Consider the following 20,865-nt stretch of genomic DNA (forward strand, 5'->3'; position numbering starts at 1 on the left):
CATCTTGCTCAACAGCCTGCGATGCGGGACACTATCGAAAGCTTTGCTGAAGTCTAGGTATACGACGTCCACGGATTCTCCCCAGGGAGTGAACTCTGGGGTGAGGCTAATTGGAATGGGCAGACTTGGTGGGCTATAGCCCTTTTCTGCTGTCATTTTCTGTTTCTATGTTTCTAAGTCTAGCTGTTTTGTTACCCAGTCAAAGAAGCTAATGAGATTGGATTAGCAGGACCTACCCTTAGTGAATCCGTGTTGACTGGGATCCCGTAGATTCTCCTCATCCAAGATTGCATCTAATTTACGTTTGATTAGTGTTTCCATGAGTTTGCATACTATTGATGTGAGACTCACTGGTCTGTAGTTTGCAGCCTCTGCCCTGCAATCCTTTTTGTGCAGTGGAATGATGTTAGCTGTTTTCCAGTCTATGGGGACTCTCCCCGAACTTAGGGAGAGATTGAAGAGTCCTGATAGCGGTTCTGTCAGGACATCACGCAGCTCACTGAGCACCCTGGGGTGTAGATTGTCCGGTCTCATGGCTTTGTTCACCTTGAGTCTTGCCAGTTCGTAGTAGACGTCGCCAGGTGTGAACTCGAAATTCTGAAACGGGTCTTCCACGCTGGGCCTTGCCTGCAACTGTGGACCGTGCCCCGGTGCCTCGCAGGTGAAGACCGAGCAGAAGTATTCATTCAGTAGTTCTGCTTTATCAGAATCTGATTCTGCGCAGTTCCCATCTGGTTTTCTAAGGCGTACTATCCCGTCTGTGTTCTTTTTCCTATCACTAATATACCTGAAGAAGGATTTGTCCCCTTTCTTCATGTTCTTTGCCAGAGTCTCTTCCACTCAAAGTTTGGCCTCCCTGACTGCCGTTTTGACCATTGCAGACCTCACCCTATGTTCTAGTTTAGCTTCCCTAGTCTCCGTTCGTTTGTAGGAAATAAATGCTTTTTTCTTTTCCTTGCCGAGGTGCGAGATTTCTGCTGAGTACCATTGGGGTTTGTTGTTTCTCCGCCGTTTGTGTTGGGAATCCAAGGTAAAGCACCGTAGAAAGCATTTCTTGTACATCTAGTTGTAAATTCTCAGCTTTTAAACTAGACAGAAAAATGCTTAAGTTGCAAATACGCAAAAACATCAGAACCAACTAATGAAAATATGTTCGCTTAGGGCTTTCATGGCTGGAGTCATGATTATTGCAGTTTTCTGGGTCTTGCTGCCTCTATCAACGCAGACGCAGTGAAACCTGGAACACTGCAACAATCAGCTAAATAAAACTTTCCATAATGCCAGAAAGGTTCTGGTTTGTAAAAAATTAAGACCCCCCCCCAAAAAAAAAATAAGAATAAAAAAACCCAAACCTGGCTAAATACACAAGAAAGAAAAGTATTACAAAGATAGAAAGAAGACTGAAATAATGCACTAACTATACTAACACAAAAGAAAAAAAATTATTACTCGAGTCCTGAAAAAGGTGAAGAGTTTTATCACATTAAAAAACATAAGAACATAAGAATTGCCACTGCTGGGTCAGACCAGTGGTCTATCGTGTCCAGCAGTCTGCTCATGCGGTGGCCATCTGGTCAAAGACCAGCGCCATAACTGAGACTAGCCCTACCTGCAAATGTTCTGGTTCAGCAAGAACTTGTCTAACTTTGTCTTGAATTCCTGGAGTGTGTTTTCCCCTGACAGACTCTGGAAGAGCGTTCCAGTTTTCTACCACTCTCTGGGTGAAGAAGAACTTCCTTAAACGTGGGTTTTTAAGAACTCCCTATAAAGGCCTTAAAGAAAGGCAGGCTAATAACACAAGATACCCAGAATAAAGACAATGTGAACAATCAGCTGTTACTGTGATGTATTAGCCTTTACTGCCCGTACAGTTGATAATTTTATGTATTATGAATAATGCTAATTAACATCTAATCTAATACAGAAATCTATTTAATATTGAGCTTTTGTAACCCTTCTAGAACTCCAAATTATGAGGATTTGGTGGGATATAAGACCAACATAACATAACATTTTTATATTGAAATCCAAACTGATATGGATCTAAAATTCCCTTTTCCTCCACAAATGTTTGCAACTGCAATAGAGCTAACTTCTCAATCACTTTGTCTAAAAAAAAGGCAAGGAGGAAATTGGCCAATAGTTATTATCTGGACTAGTTGGATTTAATATGCCATTTTTAACAATGCTTTAGTGGAGGTGGTAATATACACTTTTTATTATACAAGTTTTATTAATATAAGTTAACACTTTTGGACTATGACAAGTACATAAGTCAGTGTCAAAACTCTGAATATTTTTATAATTTTCCTCAATAATTTTAAATGGAAAGGTGGAAAAAATAAAGCCCCAGACCTAAAACAATGCAAAAGTTATCACTAGTGGCAATACAGCCCAATGGATTATTCAAAGGGGACAAGCCCTCAGCCAATAGAGCATATCTCTTGATGAACTGGAGGTGGAGGAACCTGGAATAACCAAGATAAACATTCCCCCATTCTTCCTGGGGCAAGTCCTCAGGTTTTCTCTTCAAACTCCTGGTGGGTTTCAGACCATAAAGCTGTCACTGCTCATTAGCAAAAGCAACATAGGCAGGATCATAAATCTTTCCCCAGATGACTAATGTTCTTTTCCTGGATCATCTAAATCTCAAAGGAATTTCCACACTGTGTACAACGAAGCCATGTGTAGGAAATGCTAAGTTTTCATTATATATATATATATATTTTTTTTAAATAATTCTTGCAACCTAAAAGTACATTTTCTCCATTGCAACTGTCACCCCTAAAATTCAGGTTACACCTGATAAACAGTAAATGATAGTAAAAAAAAAAAAAAAAAGAAGCTATCCAGCCATTTGATCTACTCAGTTTCTTTGCCCATCGTTCTAAGGATGCATCCCAGTTACTAATCACAATGTACCATACAAGTTCTTATACCCCACAAGTTATCTGCAAGGATTCACTGCAGCTTACTAAAGATTCCTAGGGGTTTCTGTGTAGTTAGAATAAAATTTCTAGGTTACAGGGCTCCTTTTACAAAGGTGCGCTAGCGTTTTTAGCGCATGTACCGGATTAGCGCACGCTATAGTGCACGCTAGTCAAAAAACTACCGCCTGCTCAAGAGGAAGCGGTAGGGGCTAGCGTGCACAGCATTTTAGCGCGCTCTATTAGGCGCGTTAAGGCCCTAACGCACCTTTGTAAAAGGAGCCCTAAGTTTGAGGGTTACAGGAGAATAGCAATGTTTTTAACATTTTCTGAAATGGTAATTGAGAAGTGACCTGGCAGAGACATTCCATATTTTGGGACCCTGATAGTTGAAGATGGATTCAAATAACTTTTTTCATTAAACTTGGTGGGGAGATGGAAAGGTCACGTTGAAGCTTTGGGTAGTTCTTGAGTTATGGAAAGAGCTTGTAACCTTTATGTTGGTTATCAGTCCCCTTAGAATACGACTACTACTATTATTTCTATAGCGCTATCAGACGTATGCAGTGCTGTACAGAGTCATAAATAAGAAGAAAACAGTCCCTGCTCAAAAGAGCTTATAATCTAAACAGCCAAGACAGACAAACAGGATGTCATGGATACAGTTAACACACACTAATACTCACTATATAAAGTCTAAGACAAATATCCCTTAAAAAATGATGAAGAATAAGGGTACAGTTAAGGTACTGGTCAAAAACTCAGACCCTTTGCAAGGCCACATTTTGGATTTGTAGATTCTTGGAGGGCCTCAGAAAAAATAGTTAATGGCTTATTAAAGAAATGACAATTGTGCATGAGGTAAAGCTCTTTATAGTTTATAAATCTTCCCTTTATGCTGTCTTAATAATAATATTGTAATTTATAGCTAAAGAGACATATGATCAAGAAACTGTTTTATTTTACTTTTGTGATTATGGTGAACATACCGAGGGCCTCAAAATAGTAGCTGGCAGTCCGCATGTGGCCCTCGGGCCATGAGTTTGAGACCACTGAGCTAATGGGAACAGTTAATCAGCTGGCTTGGTTGGAGGGCAGAGGAGGAGGGTTAAGGATTGAAGGCTATATCAAAAAGGTGGGTTTTCAGTCTGCTTTTAAACAAGGGAAGGGGCTTGACAGACAAAGTCAGGTAATTTTTTCCAGGCATAGGGGGCAGATAGATGAAAGGAACAAAGTCTGGAATTGGCAATGGAGGAGAAGAGTAAAAAGTGTGGCTTATCTGAGGAACAGAATTCTCTGGGAGGTGTATAAGGAGAGATATTGAGGGGCAGCAGAATGAACACACTTGTAGGTCAGCAATAGGAGCTTGACCTGTATGTGAAGGCAGATAGGGAGCCAGTAAAGTGACTTAAGGAGAGGGGATGACAATATATATATATATATATATATATCCAACAACAACAACAACAAAATACAATCGAAATAAAGGAAATAAAACAGGAAGGCAAGAAATTAGAATGAGACTCAACAGAATAAAAAAAACAAACTAGAATATGTAGGTAGATTTAAAATAAATAAAAAATAAGTAGTCTTCATACTGGAAGGCTGAATGAAGGATTGATGATCAAAAACCATGATGGAGGAGTGGAAAAGAGAGACAAATTTCAATGCAGGCCATCAAGACTCCAACTTCGGTGTAGAAAGACGCCAGGGTTATTCAAATATCTATCAGCTGCACAGTGATTTTTTTTTTAAATTATTTCAGGAAACACTTCCTAGTTTGCCTGATTTTCATGGGACACCCAGTCATAGTTTTGCAGCTGGTCCCTTAACTGTGAGAAACTAAAAATGTACTTTTAACTGCTTTGAACAGCATCAAAAATCATTGGACAGATTAAGAGATTTATATGAGACGAGTATGGGTGATCTGTAACAATGTAGGTTGCTGAGGCCCATATGCTCAAAACTCACCATCCCTTTAACCATCGTCGCTTTACCAGTTTTAACCAGTTTAGTGTCAAAGTTTGTCAGCTATCAGTGCCAAAAACTAGCTAATTGTGTTCTTTTCCATGGTTTGTAGCAGCCTCTCAATGTAAATGGAATACAATGAGCTCATTAATATTAAAATGAGTACTCTGATCAATGCCCGGATGATGCACAAAATGATGAAGTGTTGGCCTTTAATGATCCAAAATTAGCGACAGGTCAGAAGGTGCCGGTAGCATTGAAACGTGTGGGTTGGAAGCATTTACCAGCAGGTCTGGGCCACCGATTGCATGTGGAAGTTCATAAAAATACTTTTTATGGTATTAGGACCACATAATATATGCATGTGTACATAGTGCGTCTCATGCGCATGTGTTAAAGGCATGTCTCATATCCATCTGTTAAAAGCATATACCGATTGCATATATACCTTGCATTTCCATAGTTGCATGGTTTGTTGTTAGTTCTCTGCCCCTCCCCTCTTATGATGTGCATCATTGAGGCGCTACAAAAAGTCACACCTATGATTGATGCTCAGGCACCCCTGCAACATAGCTGTTCTGCACATCTGTTGCTTTCTTCTACGACTGATCGGATGGGATTAAGGAATACCTTTGCGAAACTCATTTGTATTCAAAGTTGATAGAACATTGATCACTGTTTTCAAAGCAATTTACTGGCACCTCAGCATCCCACAAGATTTTAACAATTATTTTTGAGCAACTGACTCATAGGGGTCCTTTTACTAAGGCGCATTAACTAATTTAGCACATGCTAATCAGTTTAGCGCACGCAAAATGCTAACGCGCCCATTTGTACTTTTTATTTTGATCAATTTTATTGAAATTGTATGTACTGCTTTTTTTTTGTATTTTATCACGATTTTTATTTAAAATGTATGTATGTATTGTTTTTCTCATGCTGTGAGCCGCTTAGAACCTCCCCAGTATGGCGGCATATAAATAAATTATTATTATTATAGTCTATGCACGTATTAGCAGTATCTGCCTTTTTCTTATAGCAGGGAGCTTCTCCTATCTCCAGTGATCTATTATAAAAATCCTTCAGGACCTACTAGAACATCTCCGAGGTCCCTCGTTATCCTGGGATGTATTCCATCTGGTCCCATGGCTTTGTCTACTTTCAGCCCTGAAAGTTCTTCACAAATATCCTCTTCTATCATTGGTGTTCTGTCTACTCCGTTTTGATGCACTTTTGCTAGTTATCTGTGGTCCCTCTCCCAGGCTTTCTTCTGAACAGAAGCATTGGTTTAGCACTTCTACTGGTTCCTTCTCATTCTAACATATTGGCCTTTAGTTATAGAACTTTTTTCTTGGCTATATCTAAAGAAAGTCTCATCCCCTTTGCCTTTGCTTGCTGCCTTCTCAGCTTTATTTGAAATTCCTTTCTATGTTCTTTGTGTGATGCTTTGTATTTGGTGAACACTAGTCCTTTAGCTCTTATTTAGTCAGCCTCTTCCTTGGAAAATCATAATAGTTTTCTTTACAGAAGAAGATATAAAAGATCTACTTGAACTGAAAATGGTTTTCAAGGGTGATGATACAGAGAAACTGGAAAAATCTTGCTGAATCTGGAATATCTACTAAGCCAAATTGACAAATTAGAGTAATAAGTCACCTGGACCAGATGGTATACATCCTATGGTACTGAAAGAACTCAAACATGAAATTGCTGATCTGCTGTTAGTGATCTGTAACCTGTCACTAAAATTGTCTGTAGTATCTGAAGATTGAAGGGTAGCAATGTTACACCGATGTTTTAAAAGGATTCCAGGGGAGATCTGGGAAATTAGGCATCTGAGCCAATCAGGACCTTGAGCTCCTCCCCATGCATTACATGATGCACCGAGGGAAGGCCCACCATTTAGGATCAGTGGACTTTGGAGGAGGGGGCCATGCTTCCCTCCTCCTTCCAATGGACAAAGGTACTGGGGGGGGGGGCGTTGGGGGAGCATCTATTGGCATTTTCTACATCGGGTCAGCAACTGTGATTGCGCTAAAGCTGTCAAAACAGGTTTAGCGACGATTGCTGGCTTTAGTGCATCTGGGCCTTAGTGAGCTGTTACCTCTTAGCTCAAATTATTTTTCTTCTGTCCATCACTTCATCTAGCTTTCTACCTTCTAGCTTTAGCTATCCTCCATCCTCAACAATAATCAGTTCATTGCATTATTCTTGCCAAATAGCAGTGAGAACCATTTGCTTTTGGCTAGTGATATTGTAAATATGATCTACAATATGGTTAAACCTAACCACTTAGCATTCCGCTTGTAGTGTAATTTTGTGCATTCATGGCTGAAGGGATAAGTAAGCAGCAAAATTACCTTCAGAGCAGGAAGACATCAGGATAGGTTCTTGTCATCCTTTAGGGCCTGCTCAAGGCCCTTTAAACCAGCTTCTGATTATGTACTATACTCGTGATTCCTGCTCTTTTTGTTTGGGGAGGGAAGAAAGGAGATGAATAAAAATGCTAAAAATATAGCCAAAGTACTGGCAGGGTAGTTCTACTGATTAGGAACAGCAGCAAAAAAAAAAAAAAAAAAAAGGCTGACAGCAGGGAGAAAACCTTGAGACATTATTATAAAACTATGCAGATGGTGGGAGGGGACATTAAAGAGTGTAAATGTTTTGACAATTCCTGGACACAGAGAGAGAAAATGGCATGTGCAGCACATGTGTATGTATGGGGGGGATGAGGTGTTTGCTGACATTTCCTGTCATCCATGCTCAATTTCACAATGTGCTTGTCCATTAGAAATACCCTTTTAAAGAGACCATCAAGGATGTGGGCCTGCTTTCTTACTTAGTATTTCAGAGTCATTAGCTATATCCCTCTCGACACCCTAGAATAGCTTGCAGCCACTGTTAGCAAAAACAAGTTATTGAAATCGGAGTGGCTGAATGGTTAACGCAGTGGGCTCAGAAATCATGCCCATAGAGGGATTGTGTAGTGCTGTTTAAAATTTCAAAATGGCAGGTGCCATTTAATGTGAACAAGTGCACAGTGCTGCATGTAGGAAAGAGGAACCCAAACTATAGCTTCATGATGCAAGACTCCACATTAGGAGTCACTGCCCAGGAAAAGGGTCTACTGTAGGTGGCATCACTAAGGATATGTTGAAACCCTCAGCTCAGTGTGCAGCAACAGCTAAGAAAGCAAATAGAATAGTAGGAATTATCGGGAAAGGAATGGAAAACAAAGATAAAGGATGTTATCATGCCTTTGTGTCTCTATGGTGCAGTGGCACCTCAAATAATATGTGCAATTCTGGTTGCCGCATCTCAAAAATGATGTAGCAGAATTAGAAAAGGTACGGAGAATGGCGTCAGAAATTTTTTTTAAAAAAAAAAAGAGATGAGACAACATCCCTAGGAGGAAAGGCTAAAGCAGCTAGGGCTCTTCAGCTTGGAGAAGAGATGACTCAGGGGCGATATGACAGAAGTCTCTAAAATACTGAGGAATGGCTAGAGAATCACTTGTTTAAGCTATCCAAAAATACTAGGACTAGGGGGCATGTGATGGAGCTACTAAGTAGCAGACTTAAAACAAATTGGAAAAAATATTTCTTCACTCAACGTGTGATTAAACTCTGGAATTCATTGCTGAAGAATGTGGTAAAAGCGGCTAGCTAATGAAGGTTTAAAAAAGATGCAATTTCCTAAAACAAGAGTCCATAAGCCATTTCTAGGCTAAGCAGCATAAAATCTGTTTTCCTCCTTGGGATCTTGCCAGGTACTTGTGCCCTGGATTGAACACTCTTCAGTCTGTCCCAGTATGGCAATTCTTATGTCCTTATGCTTTTAATATAGGATGGAGCACAAAGCTATTGGTCAGGTTCTTGTAAATTGCAATAGAAGAAATTCCAGGAGCACCATTAGCTTTCACAAAGGCTGAACCTAGCCAGCCTGTTTTAATTATCATACTTCCAAATGGATTGAAGCACCATGTAAACACAGTACCAAATGGCATAATCCTTAATTAATAGTCTTTCAATCTGAAATGTCTTTTTTTTGCGAGTTCCAAAGCCATTCTTAGATGATCTGTGTAGTAAACCAATACAATCCAAAAGGGCATGTGCAGACTAACAGCTTATTCTTGGAGGAGGCATTGGAACTGCTGAAATCAATGTAAAGAGCAGCATAGCCAGCTAGCCTCAGAACATTAATTTACCCCCTTTGTCCTTCTAGGTTTGTACGCAGCTTTTTTTGTCCCTAGTTATTACACGTGGAGGGGCATAATCAAAACAAACATCTAAGTCCATTTTGGGCCTAGGGCGCTGGTTGCCCAAATTCAGCAGCATCCAAAGTCCATTCTCAAAAAATATGTCCAAAGTCTTTTTTTTCCTCCAAAAATCGTCTTCTTCTACGTCCAGCCATTTGATCATCCAGACCGCCACTATGTCTATCTTTATACCACATTCTTGTCCAAAAAATTGACCAAGTCCCAAACACCACCCTAGAACAAGACCTTTTGGACATGGGAGAGGCCAGCAAAGTGATGGACTGGCCACCCAGACATGGCAAGAGAGTGGTGGGGCACCTTACAGGGCACTGCTGTGAACTTCACAAAAAATGTGCCATCTATCTACAACCCCAATAGCCCTTATGGCTGCAGATGGCACCTATATGGCAGTACAGTTGGGTTTTGATAGACTCACATTTTCTACCATGAATGCAGTGGTTAGAGTGGCTTATGGGCCTGGGTCCTCCTCTCTATGGTTCACTAGCCCATCCTCCAGACTACTTAAACTACCTCTGTGCAGCTGTACTAGGTTTTTCAATGCCAGGTGCTGATGGTCTGGAGGCAGGTATGTTTTTATTCTGATTTTTATGGTGGAGTGCGGGTGTGTATGGTGGTGGTGGTGGGGTCAGGGATCACTGGGGGAATGTGTAGAGGTCTTTACTTTGTATCTGGTTATTTTGGATAACTTCTGGGCACTTAGACCTGTTTTTAGATCACCTAAGTCACAACATATACGTTCCATCCAGGCAGCCTCGTAAAACTTTAGATTTTCCCTGCAGTATGACTAAGTTTAGGTTGGCCAATGTCCCGCCCTCACCCTTCCTCAAAAAAACACCCCTTTCTGCTCTGGGCACACAGCGGGATTCAGAGGCATAAAAAATCTCCGACTATGTCTAAAAACCCATTTTGATTATCGGTACTTGGCTGACCTGTCTTTTTGATCGTCCAAGTGCTGATTTGGGTGAGTTTTTAGATGTATTTCTATTTTGATTATAAGCCCCTTAATGTTTTAAGAGTTGACCATGATCTGGTTCAGCAGAAGCCTGGGTTCGTATTCTGCATACATCAATCCTATCCAAGTTTTCCACTTTTTTGACAGTTCTTGTAGTGTTCTGCTGTAAGAAATGTGCAGGGAAAACAATGTGGGTACTGCAGGGTAATCTTGAATCTGTGGATAATTTATGGGGTGATACAACAGTTAATACCCTTAACTTCTCCTCTCACTTTGGAGATCGAGCTGCATTGAGGGGCTTAATCATAGTTCCTTACTTATTTTCTAAATTAAGATGCATTTCTGGCTGAGTTTCAAAAGGAAAGGCTTTCGCTCAACCTTTTTCAGGAGGAGCTCAAGATGAGTTACATTCAAGTTAAGTATTGCCCTGCCCAAGATTCCAAGCAGCAGTAGAGGGATTTGTGCAATAAAAGGAACCACCACATTGCTTAGTTACTCCTATGTATGTCAAAACAGCAGGCAATGCTTTTGTCCTAATGTACAGTACATAAAGTCAAATGGAGAATACTTGATGGTCATAGTTATGCCCTAGAGAATGACTCGGTGACAGACTTCATCACCGTTTCCGTCCCTGCAGATAACTGTGGGAAACCATCTCCATGTCATTCTTTAAGGAGGGAAGAATCAGAGTATAAAGGGGCACAACTACTGACCTTCAAGCCTTGTGTTAAAGAATGCTGGTGTAGAAGGACTTAGATTGAGACAGACACTAAAGAATAAGATGGGATGGTTTCCCGCGGTTATCAGTGGGGACAGGAACAGTAATGAATTCCGTCATTGTGTCATTCTCTATTAAGCCCCTTTCAGTAGCCCACAGTTCACAGCATCCAGGTCACACTCATGTCTTGTGAAAGATAACGTCAAGTCTTCAGGTAAACAAAGAAATCAGAGGACATTGCACTGAGGAAGGTACTAATTTCAAGGTGATCGAAAGTGCCCTAAGTTAGTGGCTTTTACATTTAATAAAAAACATAGAGGGATATAAGCAGCACATACAACTCTAGATACTTTGCTAGGCAGACTAGATGGACTATAGTAGTTTGTATCTGGAGTCATTTATGATGTTATGTAAAAATATGGGCAGAGGGCAATTAAGTAGGAGATGGAAGTCCATTATCAAGCTCCAAGTCACAAATTGGAACCCAGTGTCCATAAATTAGCAGCTCAAGAGTGATGAAACAGAGTGCATGTCATCTCAGAGTTTTTAGATTAACTCATTTGCTTACTTTGTCCCCATTATGATTCTACTATTGGACATCTCCCCCTCATTTTCTGTGCTTTTGCAATAAAGAAAACCCTTTCCATAGGTAAAACTGTGTTTAATAATGCTACTATTTTTACTTTAAATTATTTGCTGTTTCCTAGCACAAGCTCAATGCATGCATATGAGAACCTAATATAATATCCATGATAAATTAAGAATAGTACTAACTGAAAACTTACAAGGGAGTGGATAAGATGGTGGCATGACTTCTGTCTGAGCATACCAGTTTAATTATTGTTGCTGGAGAATTTTACCTTTTGGCAGAAAGGCTTCATACTAAAATGGAAGGGGGGTCGTGAAGACTGTGTCCTCTCTTGTGCAGACCTCATCCCCAACCCAGCAATATGCCATCCCGATGTGTCACCAGGTATATACCATTGCAGCCAAGTCAATGGGGACCTGCTTTGGAGAAGGACAAAGCAGCATTTGTGTTTGGGACATGATATAAACTGTGACCAGAAGAGGTATGGATCCAATCCCAGGACAATACAACAGTCTCAGAAGCTGCTGTTGATTCCCACTGAGAGGAGGCAGACCTGGCTGACCACTGAGCTTGGCTGTATCAGGGAAGTCTTTGGTACCTACAGCGAGTACCCTGGCAAAAATCTGGTGGGTCTAGCAAAAGCTCAACATTGCCATGAAGATGAAGATACTGCCACAAAATATGGAAAAAATTAAGAACGATTGGTTGGACCAAGTGAAACAAGTTCAATCTGAAGTAAAAGAACTTAAGACATTGTCTTGGTTATTAAGGATAAAATGGTTAAAGCAGCAAGCTGAGAGCTAATAAAATGTGTTTTAAATCACCTAAGGTTCTAAGGAGCCACAGTGGAAGTTACCTAACCCCTATTGCCTCAAGTACAAACAGAATGCGAGTCCTCCAAGGACAGGGGACTACCTACTGTATATGAATGTAATTCAACTTAAACTACAACTGAAAAAGGTGTAAGCCAAAATCTAAATACATGCACACACACAATGCAGATGCCAGTCCTCATGGGCACTTTTGCTTTGGCAATAAGTACATCTATATTGCCATACTGGCTCAGATCATTATCCAGTCTAGGTCATGCAGCACCCAGCAAGATCCCTAAAAGTTGCATGATTTTACACCATTTACCACCTCCCCCCCCCCCCCCGGGAAAAACTTTTTTCCCCAAATCTATCTTAATAGATATCTATGGACATTTCTTCTAGGAATGTTAAACCAACCAACCAACCAAAACGAAAATCTGTACATCATCCTAAAATGAATTCCAAGGCTTAAATTATGTGATGAGTCAAAAAAACATGTTTTGTTTTGGGTTTTTTTTTTACTCATTCCACTCCATACCTGTCATATATCCCCTCAGCAGTCTTTTCTCTAAAATGAAGAGTCCCAACCTCTTTAACCTTTTACAAAACTGGGATAAGACCATCTAAAAGTGAAGAACATCCATATAGAGAGGGGGCAGAACTGGGTGGGCCCAAAAGAGAGACATTTACTTGTTTCAGAAGGGGAATGAATACAAGTCCAAAAAAGATGGATACCTGGATTTAGACCTGCTACTCAAGATGCCTAAAGTTACAGAAAAGTGCTTCTATTGAACAGCATTCAACTGGTAGATAGGGGAGGTCACATTCTTAATCTCCCAGTGGTTGATGCTCCACCCCTCTTCAGAAAGCAGACAATCTAGTTCTGTGACAACTGCAAGAATGTTTCAAAATATCTAGGTTTCAAAAAGGGATTACAAAAATGTCTACGATCCAACACACGCGTTCATATTGCAGTTTCACAACATAGACAACCTCCATTGATAGGCAGTATTTAAATAACTTAAGTAAATAAATAGATATTCATGTGCTGCCAGAGAAACATGTATGCTCCTGTTTTGCCCCGTTGATAATTTGAACATTCATTTCTCTAAAACAGATGTTCATGCTATACGTAGCTGGTGTATCAACGCCAATTCTCCATGTATTTTAAGATGAGTTCGACATTGGCAGTTTCTGTAGTAAGATACTAGCAGAACGTGGGATGTGTGAACCTGGATGCCAATTCCCATTCATATGTCCTTTTGAAAAAGCCATTCCACGTCATGAATTCAATAAATCATTACCCAAAGATGACATTGTACACAAACGTTTGAGACCACACAGGCCCCTTCTTCTATTAGAACCATTTTCTTAACGGCCTAGGAACATTAGCTTTTTTTGACCAATTCTTATACTGGTCAAAATGTAAGGTCTGACATCTTGCAAAAGATCTAGTGCTACAATATGAATGCATCCACTAGAACACTGCATTCCTAATAGTGGTAGTCTTTTCAAATACATTTTAATACATTATGAACACAAAGCATGGACAACCAATTCAATGTCTGCTGAACTGCATCATGATCAGCTCAGAAACCAAACACAGAACAGTTTCAGGAAGCAGATAAGTTAATGTTCTCAGTGATGGCTCCAAAGTGGTGGAACACCCTCCCGAAGGAACTAAAACTAGAAAAGGATACCAGAGAAGATAAAAAAAAAGGATAAAGATCATCCTCTTCACAGACTACTTTAGCCAATAAAACAATGTAGTGGAAACATTTGGCTAGTCCCCACTCCCCCCATCCTCCCCAATTAGGAACATAATAGGATGAATACAATAGGGATATAAATAGACAAAGTCCAGAAAACTAGACTCTGAGGAAGATAATATTTCAAAGATAAACATAAAACACAATACAGATACATGTATATAGATTATATTTAGCTGAATTGGCCAACCTCCTTAGGAAGTGTGAAAATATCGTGTACTTGGCAGCAATAGTAAACCTAGTGTTATTTGTTAATATAAGTAGGACGATTGATTTGGTATAGATATATGCATATAAGTAGGTTGATTATATCATAATTATGCTGGTACTAATTAAAAAAAATACTACACTTCTCCTTCCTATATACTACACTTCCTATATAGAGGAGTTAGGGGCAGAGCTGGCCCGTGAATATTGAAAAACCGCGAATAACTTTTAGGGCCGACTCTGACCCACCCCCACCTCTCTCTTGTGTCCTGGACCTCTTCAGACCTTACCTGGTGGTTTAGCGATGACGCGGGGTTCTTCCTATGCTCCTGCCCCGTGCAGAGCCGTCATCAAAAATGGCTACTGTGAGTTCCCACTGTAGTCTCATGAGACCACGGGAACTCATGGCAGCCATTTTTGATGATGGCTCTGCACAGGGCAGGAGTGTAGGGAGATCGCTCCTGCCCTGCATCACCGCTAGACCACAAGGTAAGGTCTGGAGAGGACCGGGACGCAGTGATTCACCCATAAAAACTAGGGGGAAGTCGGGTGCAAAAAACCACGAATAACTGAATTTGCGGGTACTAAACCCGTGGATTCAGAGGGAGAAGTGTAGTCAATATTACAGTTAAATCAAGGACTATCTGAATACCCGTTTATCTTATACAGACGGGGTAGAACATTGGGGAAATATTTATCTATACATAATTTTGAGATAAAGAATAAGAACCCTAAGGGTGATTACTCCCATACTACCTGTGGCCAATGTCAATGGTATGATTTAGCCTTGACTGGACCCTTGTAAAAAGATTGAGCAACGAATAAAACATATTATTCTACTACTGATACTTCATGTCAGAGTAAAGGCGTGGTGTACATAATTAAATGCCCCGCAACCTCCTGTATGTGGGTAGAACGAGCAGGTTGATTAAAATATGACTAAACAGAGCACAAATCTAGGATTAATACAAATAAACTTGATGATCCGCTAGTACAACACTGGCGTGAAAAACAACATTTAATTTCTGATATCAGATGAAGAATAATTGATCAGGTTAATATCGGGTGGGAGGGAGGAAACTTTGATTAAAAACTCAACTTTAGAGAACAAAAATGGATATTTATGCTGAATTCAATTGAACATAAGGGACTTAATATAGATCTTGAATGGATGCCATTAATATAAAAGGGCTACTTTAAATCAGTTAATCTAACAAATCTAATTATCGTGCCTAGAACCTCCTATGAGATGTGACGCTAAGGATTACCTAATGCCGCAATTACGTAAGTTAAGATTTACATAAATTTGAAAAAAAACGCTGCGGCCATCTTTTCTATCGATAAATACTGGTGGGAGAAATGGTACAGATATACTAAGGTAATTCGTTTGCTCATTATAATGTCTAATTTTTTCTTCTATCACTTTACTAGAATAATGTTAGACTAATGAATAAAATTTAACTAAATTTGAAAATTATAACTATATACTGTACATTTCTCTAGGGGGACTTTCCTTGAAAAAGCTCCGGCGAAACATAGGTTTGTGTTGGAACAAGAACCCCCTAGCCACACCCATACAATAAATAAGTATTAGAAATCTTTTGGTTAAATATGAGATGAAGATTAAGACTTTACAGGACCAATGACACAGCAATCATGTGAAATCATTATTTTTGGAGTGAATGTTTTCTTGTATGTTTGATGTTGCGTGAGTTAGGTCTATTCTATCTACCAATGGAGTTCTTTTTTAAAAAACTTTTTTACTTGATTGTATTACGCAAACCGCTTGGACCAGTAAAATGAACAAGTGGTATAAGATTAATAAACCATAAATACACACAGTTACGCCGCTGAGGGCTAATGGTGTACATATAAGTATTTTGAGTTAAGGTATACGATAGAAAATACTATTACGAATATATACCGTGAACATTAAAGATTTAAAATATAAGTGCTTATATTATGACACCTCACAGAACTCTTTGTAATTCTGTATTGTAACACCTTTACAGAAGCTCATGTAAACTGCTCTGAATTAGTAGCAGTATAGAAACTCACAATAAACAATATTCTGAGGTGAACTGGCTGTGCTGCAGCTTAAACAGATTTCAAAAGTACTAACGCCACTTCCAGAAACAAGCAAAGGTTGGGTCTGTACAGAGCCTTTTGGCTTTTGTTGACTTGCTGCACAGGAATGCCTTGAAACTTACAAAGCACATGCAAAACAGTTCAGAATCAACACGTCCTGCTTGTCTATGATTTTGACAATATTGGCATAGCTAAATGTAGATTTTCACCTTACCATAACCAAATGCTGCCTCTGTGGTACGGTCTTTGACTTGACACTGGTGTAAGAAACAGCAGCAGTATGTTGCCAACGAATGTGAAACACATTCATTACATTAGTGGTGATTCACCAAGTATACACGGACACATTTATCAATAATAATAAAATGCTAGAGGCGCCTGCGCTCTTGAAAATCCATGAGCGCTGGCGCCGTGAGGTGTGCTTCTGTGCCAGTCCTCACGGCGCCTGCGCGTGACTGTGCAGAAGACACCAGCGACTCCTCCCTCCCGCCCCTCTTCAAAGCGGCCTGCTGAGGTTCGCCAGCCGCTGTAGCGAACCTCGCAAGCCGCTCTCCACCTCTGTGCAGAAGAAGGAGTCGCCGTGTCACCTCCCGCCCTCACTCGCCGCTGATCCTCCCTCTTCAGAGCAGCCTGCGATCGTGGCCGGCTTTAGAGAACTTTAAAGATCGCGTCAGAGGGAACGTGCTACCGAGTTGGAGAGCAGCCTGCGAGGTTCGCTAAAGCCGACCACCACGATCGCAGGCTGCTTTGGTGAAGAGGAGCAGGCCAGAAGACGCCTGGATGTTGGGAGGGTAAGAGGGGAATCAATATTGGGAGCCAGGGGGAAAGGGAAAGGGGGCTGCTTTGGGGGGAGGGGTGTGCTGGGGGAGACAAAAGGGGCCATGGATAGGGAGAGGGAAAGGGGGCTGCTTTGGGGGGAGGGGTGTGCTGGGGGGGAGACAGAAGGGGCCATGGAGAGATAGGGAGAGGGAAAGGGGGCTGCTTTGGGGGGAGGTGTGCTGGGGACAGACAGCTTTGCTCGGGGGGGGGGGGGAGACAGAAGAGGGCCATGGAGAGACAGTTAGGGAGAGGGAAAGGGGCCTGCTTGGGGGGAGGTGTGTCCTGGGGGCAGACAGCTTTGCTCAGGAGGGGGGGGGGGGAGAGACAGAAGGATACAGACAGCGGCCAAGGAGAGAGAGAGATAAAGAAACACAGACAGACAGACACATCTATTCTAGCACCCGTTAATGTAACGGGCTTAAAGACTAGTAGGGTCATAAAAGCTTAGACGTAACAGAAATGGCAGGCAATTTTATCAATCAAAGCTCTGATCAAGCTTTTTACCAACTAGGTGCCTAACTTTTGTCTTTTCATGCCATTATTTTTTTTAAACAGACCTATCAGTGGGAGTTGTATACTGTATGTCCTCAATCACACTTTCCCCTCTTCCCTTCTACTCAAGTCTGCAACAGACTACACCAGGTACAACTGAAGGCTGGTAGTAACTTCATTTTCTTTTTATTTACCTTTGTGAAAACAAGGGAATTGGAGGATTAAAAAATAAAAATAAAAAAAAATCCCCCCTAGGAAAAATGAAAAAAAAAACACAAAAAACCCCCCAATCAAAACAAAACAGAAAAATTCCCCAATCAAATACAAAAAAAATAAAATAAATTTACACACAAAATTATAAGCATGCCAACCAAGATTTTCTAAGGACAATGGTAGATTCTGCTATTGGAACTCATTTGGCAATACTAATTCAAAATTGGCCTGGCTAGTTGCTCCTTAAGGAGACAAACCTCTCCCACCTACAAACATGTGAAGAAAGCCTTTAAAGTCAAATGTAGATAATTCATGAATATCTATTCCTGTTTCTGTCTAGTGCTGGTCGTCCCACTATCGCTCTTACTCCCCATCACTCCTTCCTAAAACCATGCCCAAAACACTAGAGAAACTCAGAACAACTCATGACATAAAACACATGGTTATTTAAAGGTTCTCTTATTTCTGATGCAAATGTAGTCAACTAGGCAAAGTGATGCAAAGTGAACCGCAGCCATTCTTAAGGAAAAGCATTGGATGTTGGATTCTGAGCCACCTTTGTCTGATTGTGGCGCGGGGGAAGTAAGAGGCAAGAGAGTTATAAACTTTAGTGTCACAGTTGGATCTTTAGTGTCACAGTTCAGGTAAATGGGTCATTCTCATTAAACTGTGATCTTTGAGGGATTGGTACAGACCAATACATACACCACAAGTCTCTTCATATCCGCCAGTCTACTTGGTTGCTGAATCCCAAGTTTTGATTATAGAAGACGGATCAGTCAACCCCTTCCAGTCACTGCAGTATGGATCCTAAATTCCTCCAGAGTATTTTCTGAATAGAGCCACACTGGATATACAACATTCATAGGAGAACGAAGGGAGCAAAAAAATCAGATCATGGCATGAGTTTCATCAGAAATTGAAACCGATATTCACTTCCTAGTGCTTTAAATGATAATGTCCTGTTCGTTCCTAACTGACACTCTGTAAACAGGCAAAAGCCAGACAAGATTTCTGCTAAAAAAAATTGTATTGAACTGAGCATCATTAAAGCTTTTTAGGGCCAAGACAAGGAAAATCAGACTACGAGAGAATAGTTACACGCATGGGCTTGAAGGGCTGTTGTCAAATCTTGTCTCAGTACTCCAAACTAAGTAAATGAACCCAGTTATCGGACCAAGGCTATGCCAATATATCTTCTGAATATATATATATATATATATATATATATATATATATATATATATAGTGGATATCCTAGAAACCATATGCTTTAAGCTTCAATTCAAAGCAGTGATTAGAGAGTTCGTGGTACAAATCCCCGAGGTGGCACCAAAGGTTACTTCTCCTGACTCTCAAAAGGCATGATATTTAGCAATTAATGAAGGCATTCATCAAGTTAGAAATTTGGCATCTCGAGACATTTGTTTTGATTCATCACCACTGCACCAAAAGAATGAACCACCATTACTGGCTTGGCATTTACTTGTGAAAAAAGGACTTGCATGTTTAGGCCACTAGGCACTACCATGGAGGCATTCTAGGTCTAATTCCCACATTTGCCTTTTCTTCTTCAAATACAGCAGGGCAATGCAATTCTGCAGAGAAAATGTTCAACAGCCAACAACTGCAAGACAGCATGTTTTTACCATCATACAACACTGATTGCTTGTAGCCAAAATTAAAGTAATTAGGGTCTTGCAGGGAATCGTGGTCTCTGTCCCCTTGCCAAAGACCATTTCTGCAATGACCGGGCTGTAATACAGGGTTGTAAAATGGGTCAAACTTCAATTGAGCCAAAAGCCCAAAGGAACAGCAGCTAGGCCCAGAGAAGGATAAAGAGGCTTACTCACTATACTAGGAGAGAAACAAAGATATCACAAAATCAAGAACTGTTCACTGTTGTGAGGAAGCTCACAATATAAAAAAGAGCTCAGTTCCATTTTACACAAAATGCTAAACAATCTATCCCATTCCTTTTCTTTAAGAAATCAAAGAAACCACATTTTCAGGTAAACATTTTGCCTTTTAAAAAAAAGTTTAGGATCATACAAAATGAGGCTAAAATTTACATGCACTGTAACAGGCAAACGCATTTGAAATAAAGACCTAAGAACAACAGCAACAATCTTGAGGGAAAACACCTTTTCTTATTTCTTTTGTAGTAGGTGAAAAAATTAGAATATCGTCATGCACAAACCCTGGAAAATAACCTCATAACTTTATGTACAATTACATTTCACCTGAAAGTTCATCGGACAGAAAAAAAAAATTATTTAAAAAAAGTTCTTTAGATTGACTGCTTGGAAGGAACCACTACATAAATTGAGTCCTTTCAAAAAGACATTAACCACCTTTACCTAAAATAGCTTTACAAAATGGCTGCAAAAAACAAACAAACAAACAAAAACACAAAAGTGGTCAAATATTGACCAATAATTTTTTTTCATTTTTTCTTTAGTTATATCCATTATTGGTTGATAAGCAATATACAGCAATGAGATATAAAAGAGTTACTTTTCCTTTTACTCTTCTGTCAGTCAGTTGATTTGGTAACTAGGGAGAGAGGCTGGGCCTGCATCAGTGGCAAGGCATGATGGGAGTGAAGGGCAGCCTGAAACGAAGCTGGAGAAGTCAGTATGGTAGAGGTTAATGGTATAGGTCTGGAGAGCAGAGGTGAATGGCTGCTAATCGGGGAGCCAAGGTGCCCGGTCAAACTGGAGGACGAGGAGGGCTTTGCTGACAGGAAGGCAGCCGAGTGCAGCGACAGCTGCGCCCTGGCTTCAGGTTTGGTTGTGAGCGAGAGGGGCTGGGCTTGCTCCGAGTGAGTGGCAGCTGGGGCGGCAGGTGACGCCAAGGCTGCTGAAGGTGTTGCAGGTGAATCCAGCATGCTCCCATGGGAAGAAGCAGGGCTGTCGCAAGGCTTCTCGGCAGGTAGATACTGAATACACTGCTTTTTGTTCTTGGGGGCAAGCAAGTCTGCAAGAAATGGGAGAAAAATATTGTTAGTGTACTGGAAGGTGAAGGATGAG

At 40.5% G+C, this 20,865-nt stretch overlaps 1 protein-coding gene across 2 annotated transcripts in view; it reads right to left on the reverse strand.

The window, feature by feature from the left end:
- Positions 1–19,846: 19,846 nt before the first annotated feature.
- Positions 19,847–20,865, reverse strand: part of TCF7L1 (transcription factor 7 like 1) — a 288,821-nt gene continuing 287,802 nt past the window's right edge. For both annotated transcript variants that reach the window (XM_033948980.1, XM_033948979.1), the window contains exon 12: positions 19,847–20,812. In XM_033948980.1, the coding sequence (XP_033804871.1) occupies positions 20,370–20,812 (443 nt within the window). In that variant the 3' untranslated portion in view covers positions 19,847–20,369. The remainder of the gene's footprint in view (positions 20,813–20,865) is intronic.

Source organism: Geotrypetes seraphini, chromosome 6, assembly GCF_902459505.1.
Source record: "Geotrypetes seraphini chromosome 6, aGeoSer1.1, whole genome shotgun sequence".
Lineage (NCBI taxonomy): Eukaryota > Metazoa > Chordata > Amphibia > Gymnophiona > Dermophiidae > Geotrypetes > Geotrypetes seraphini.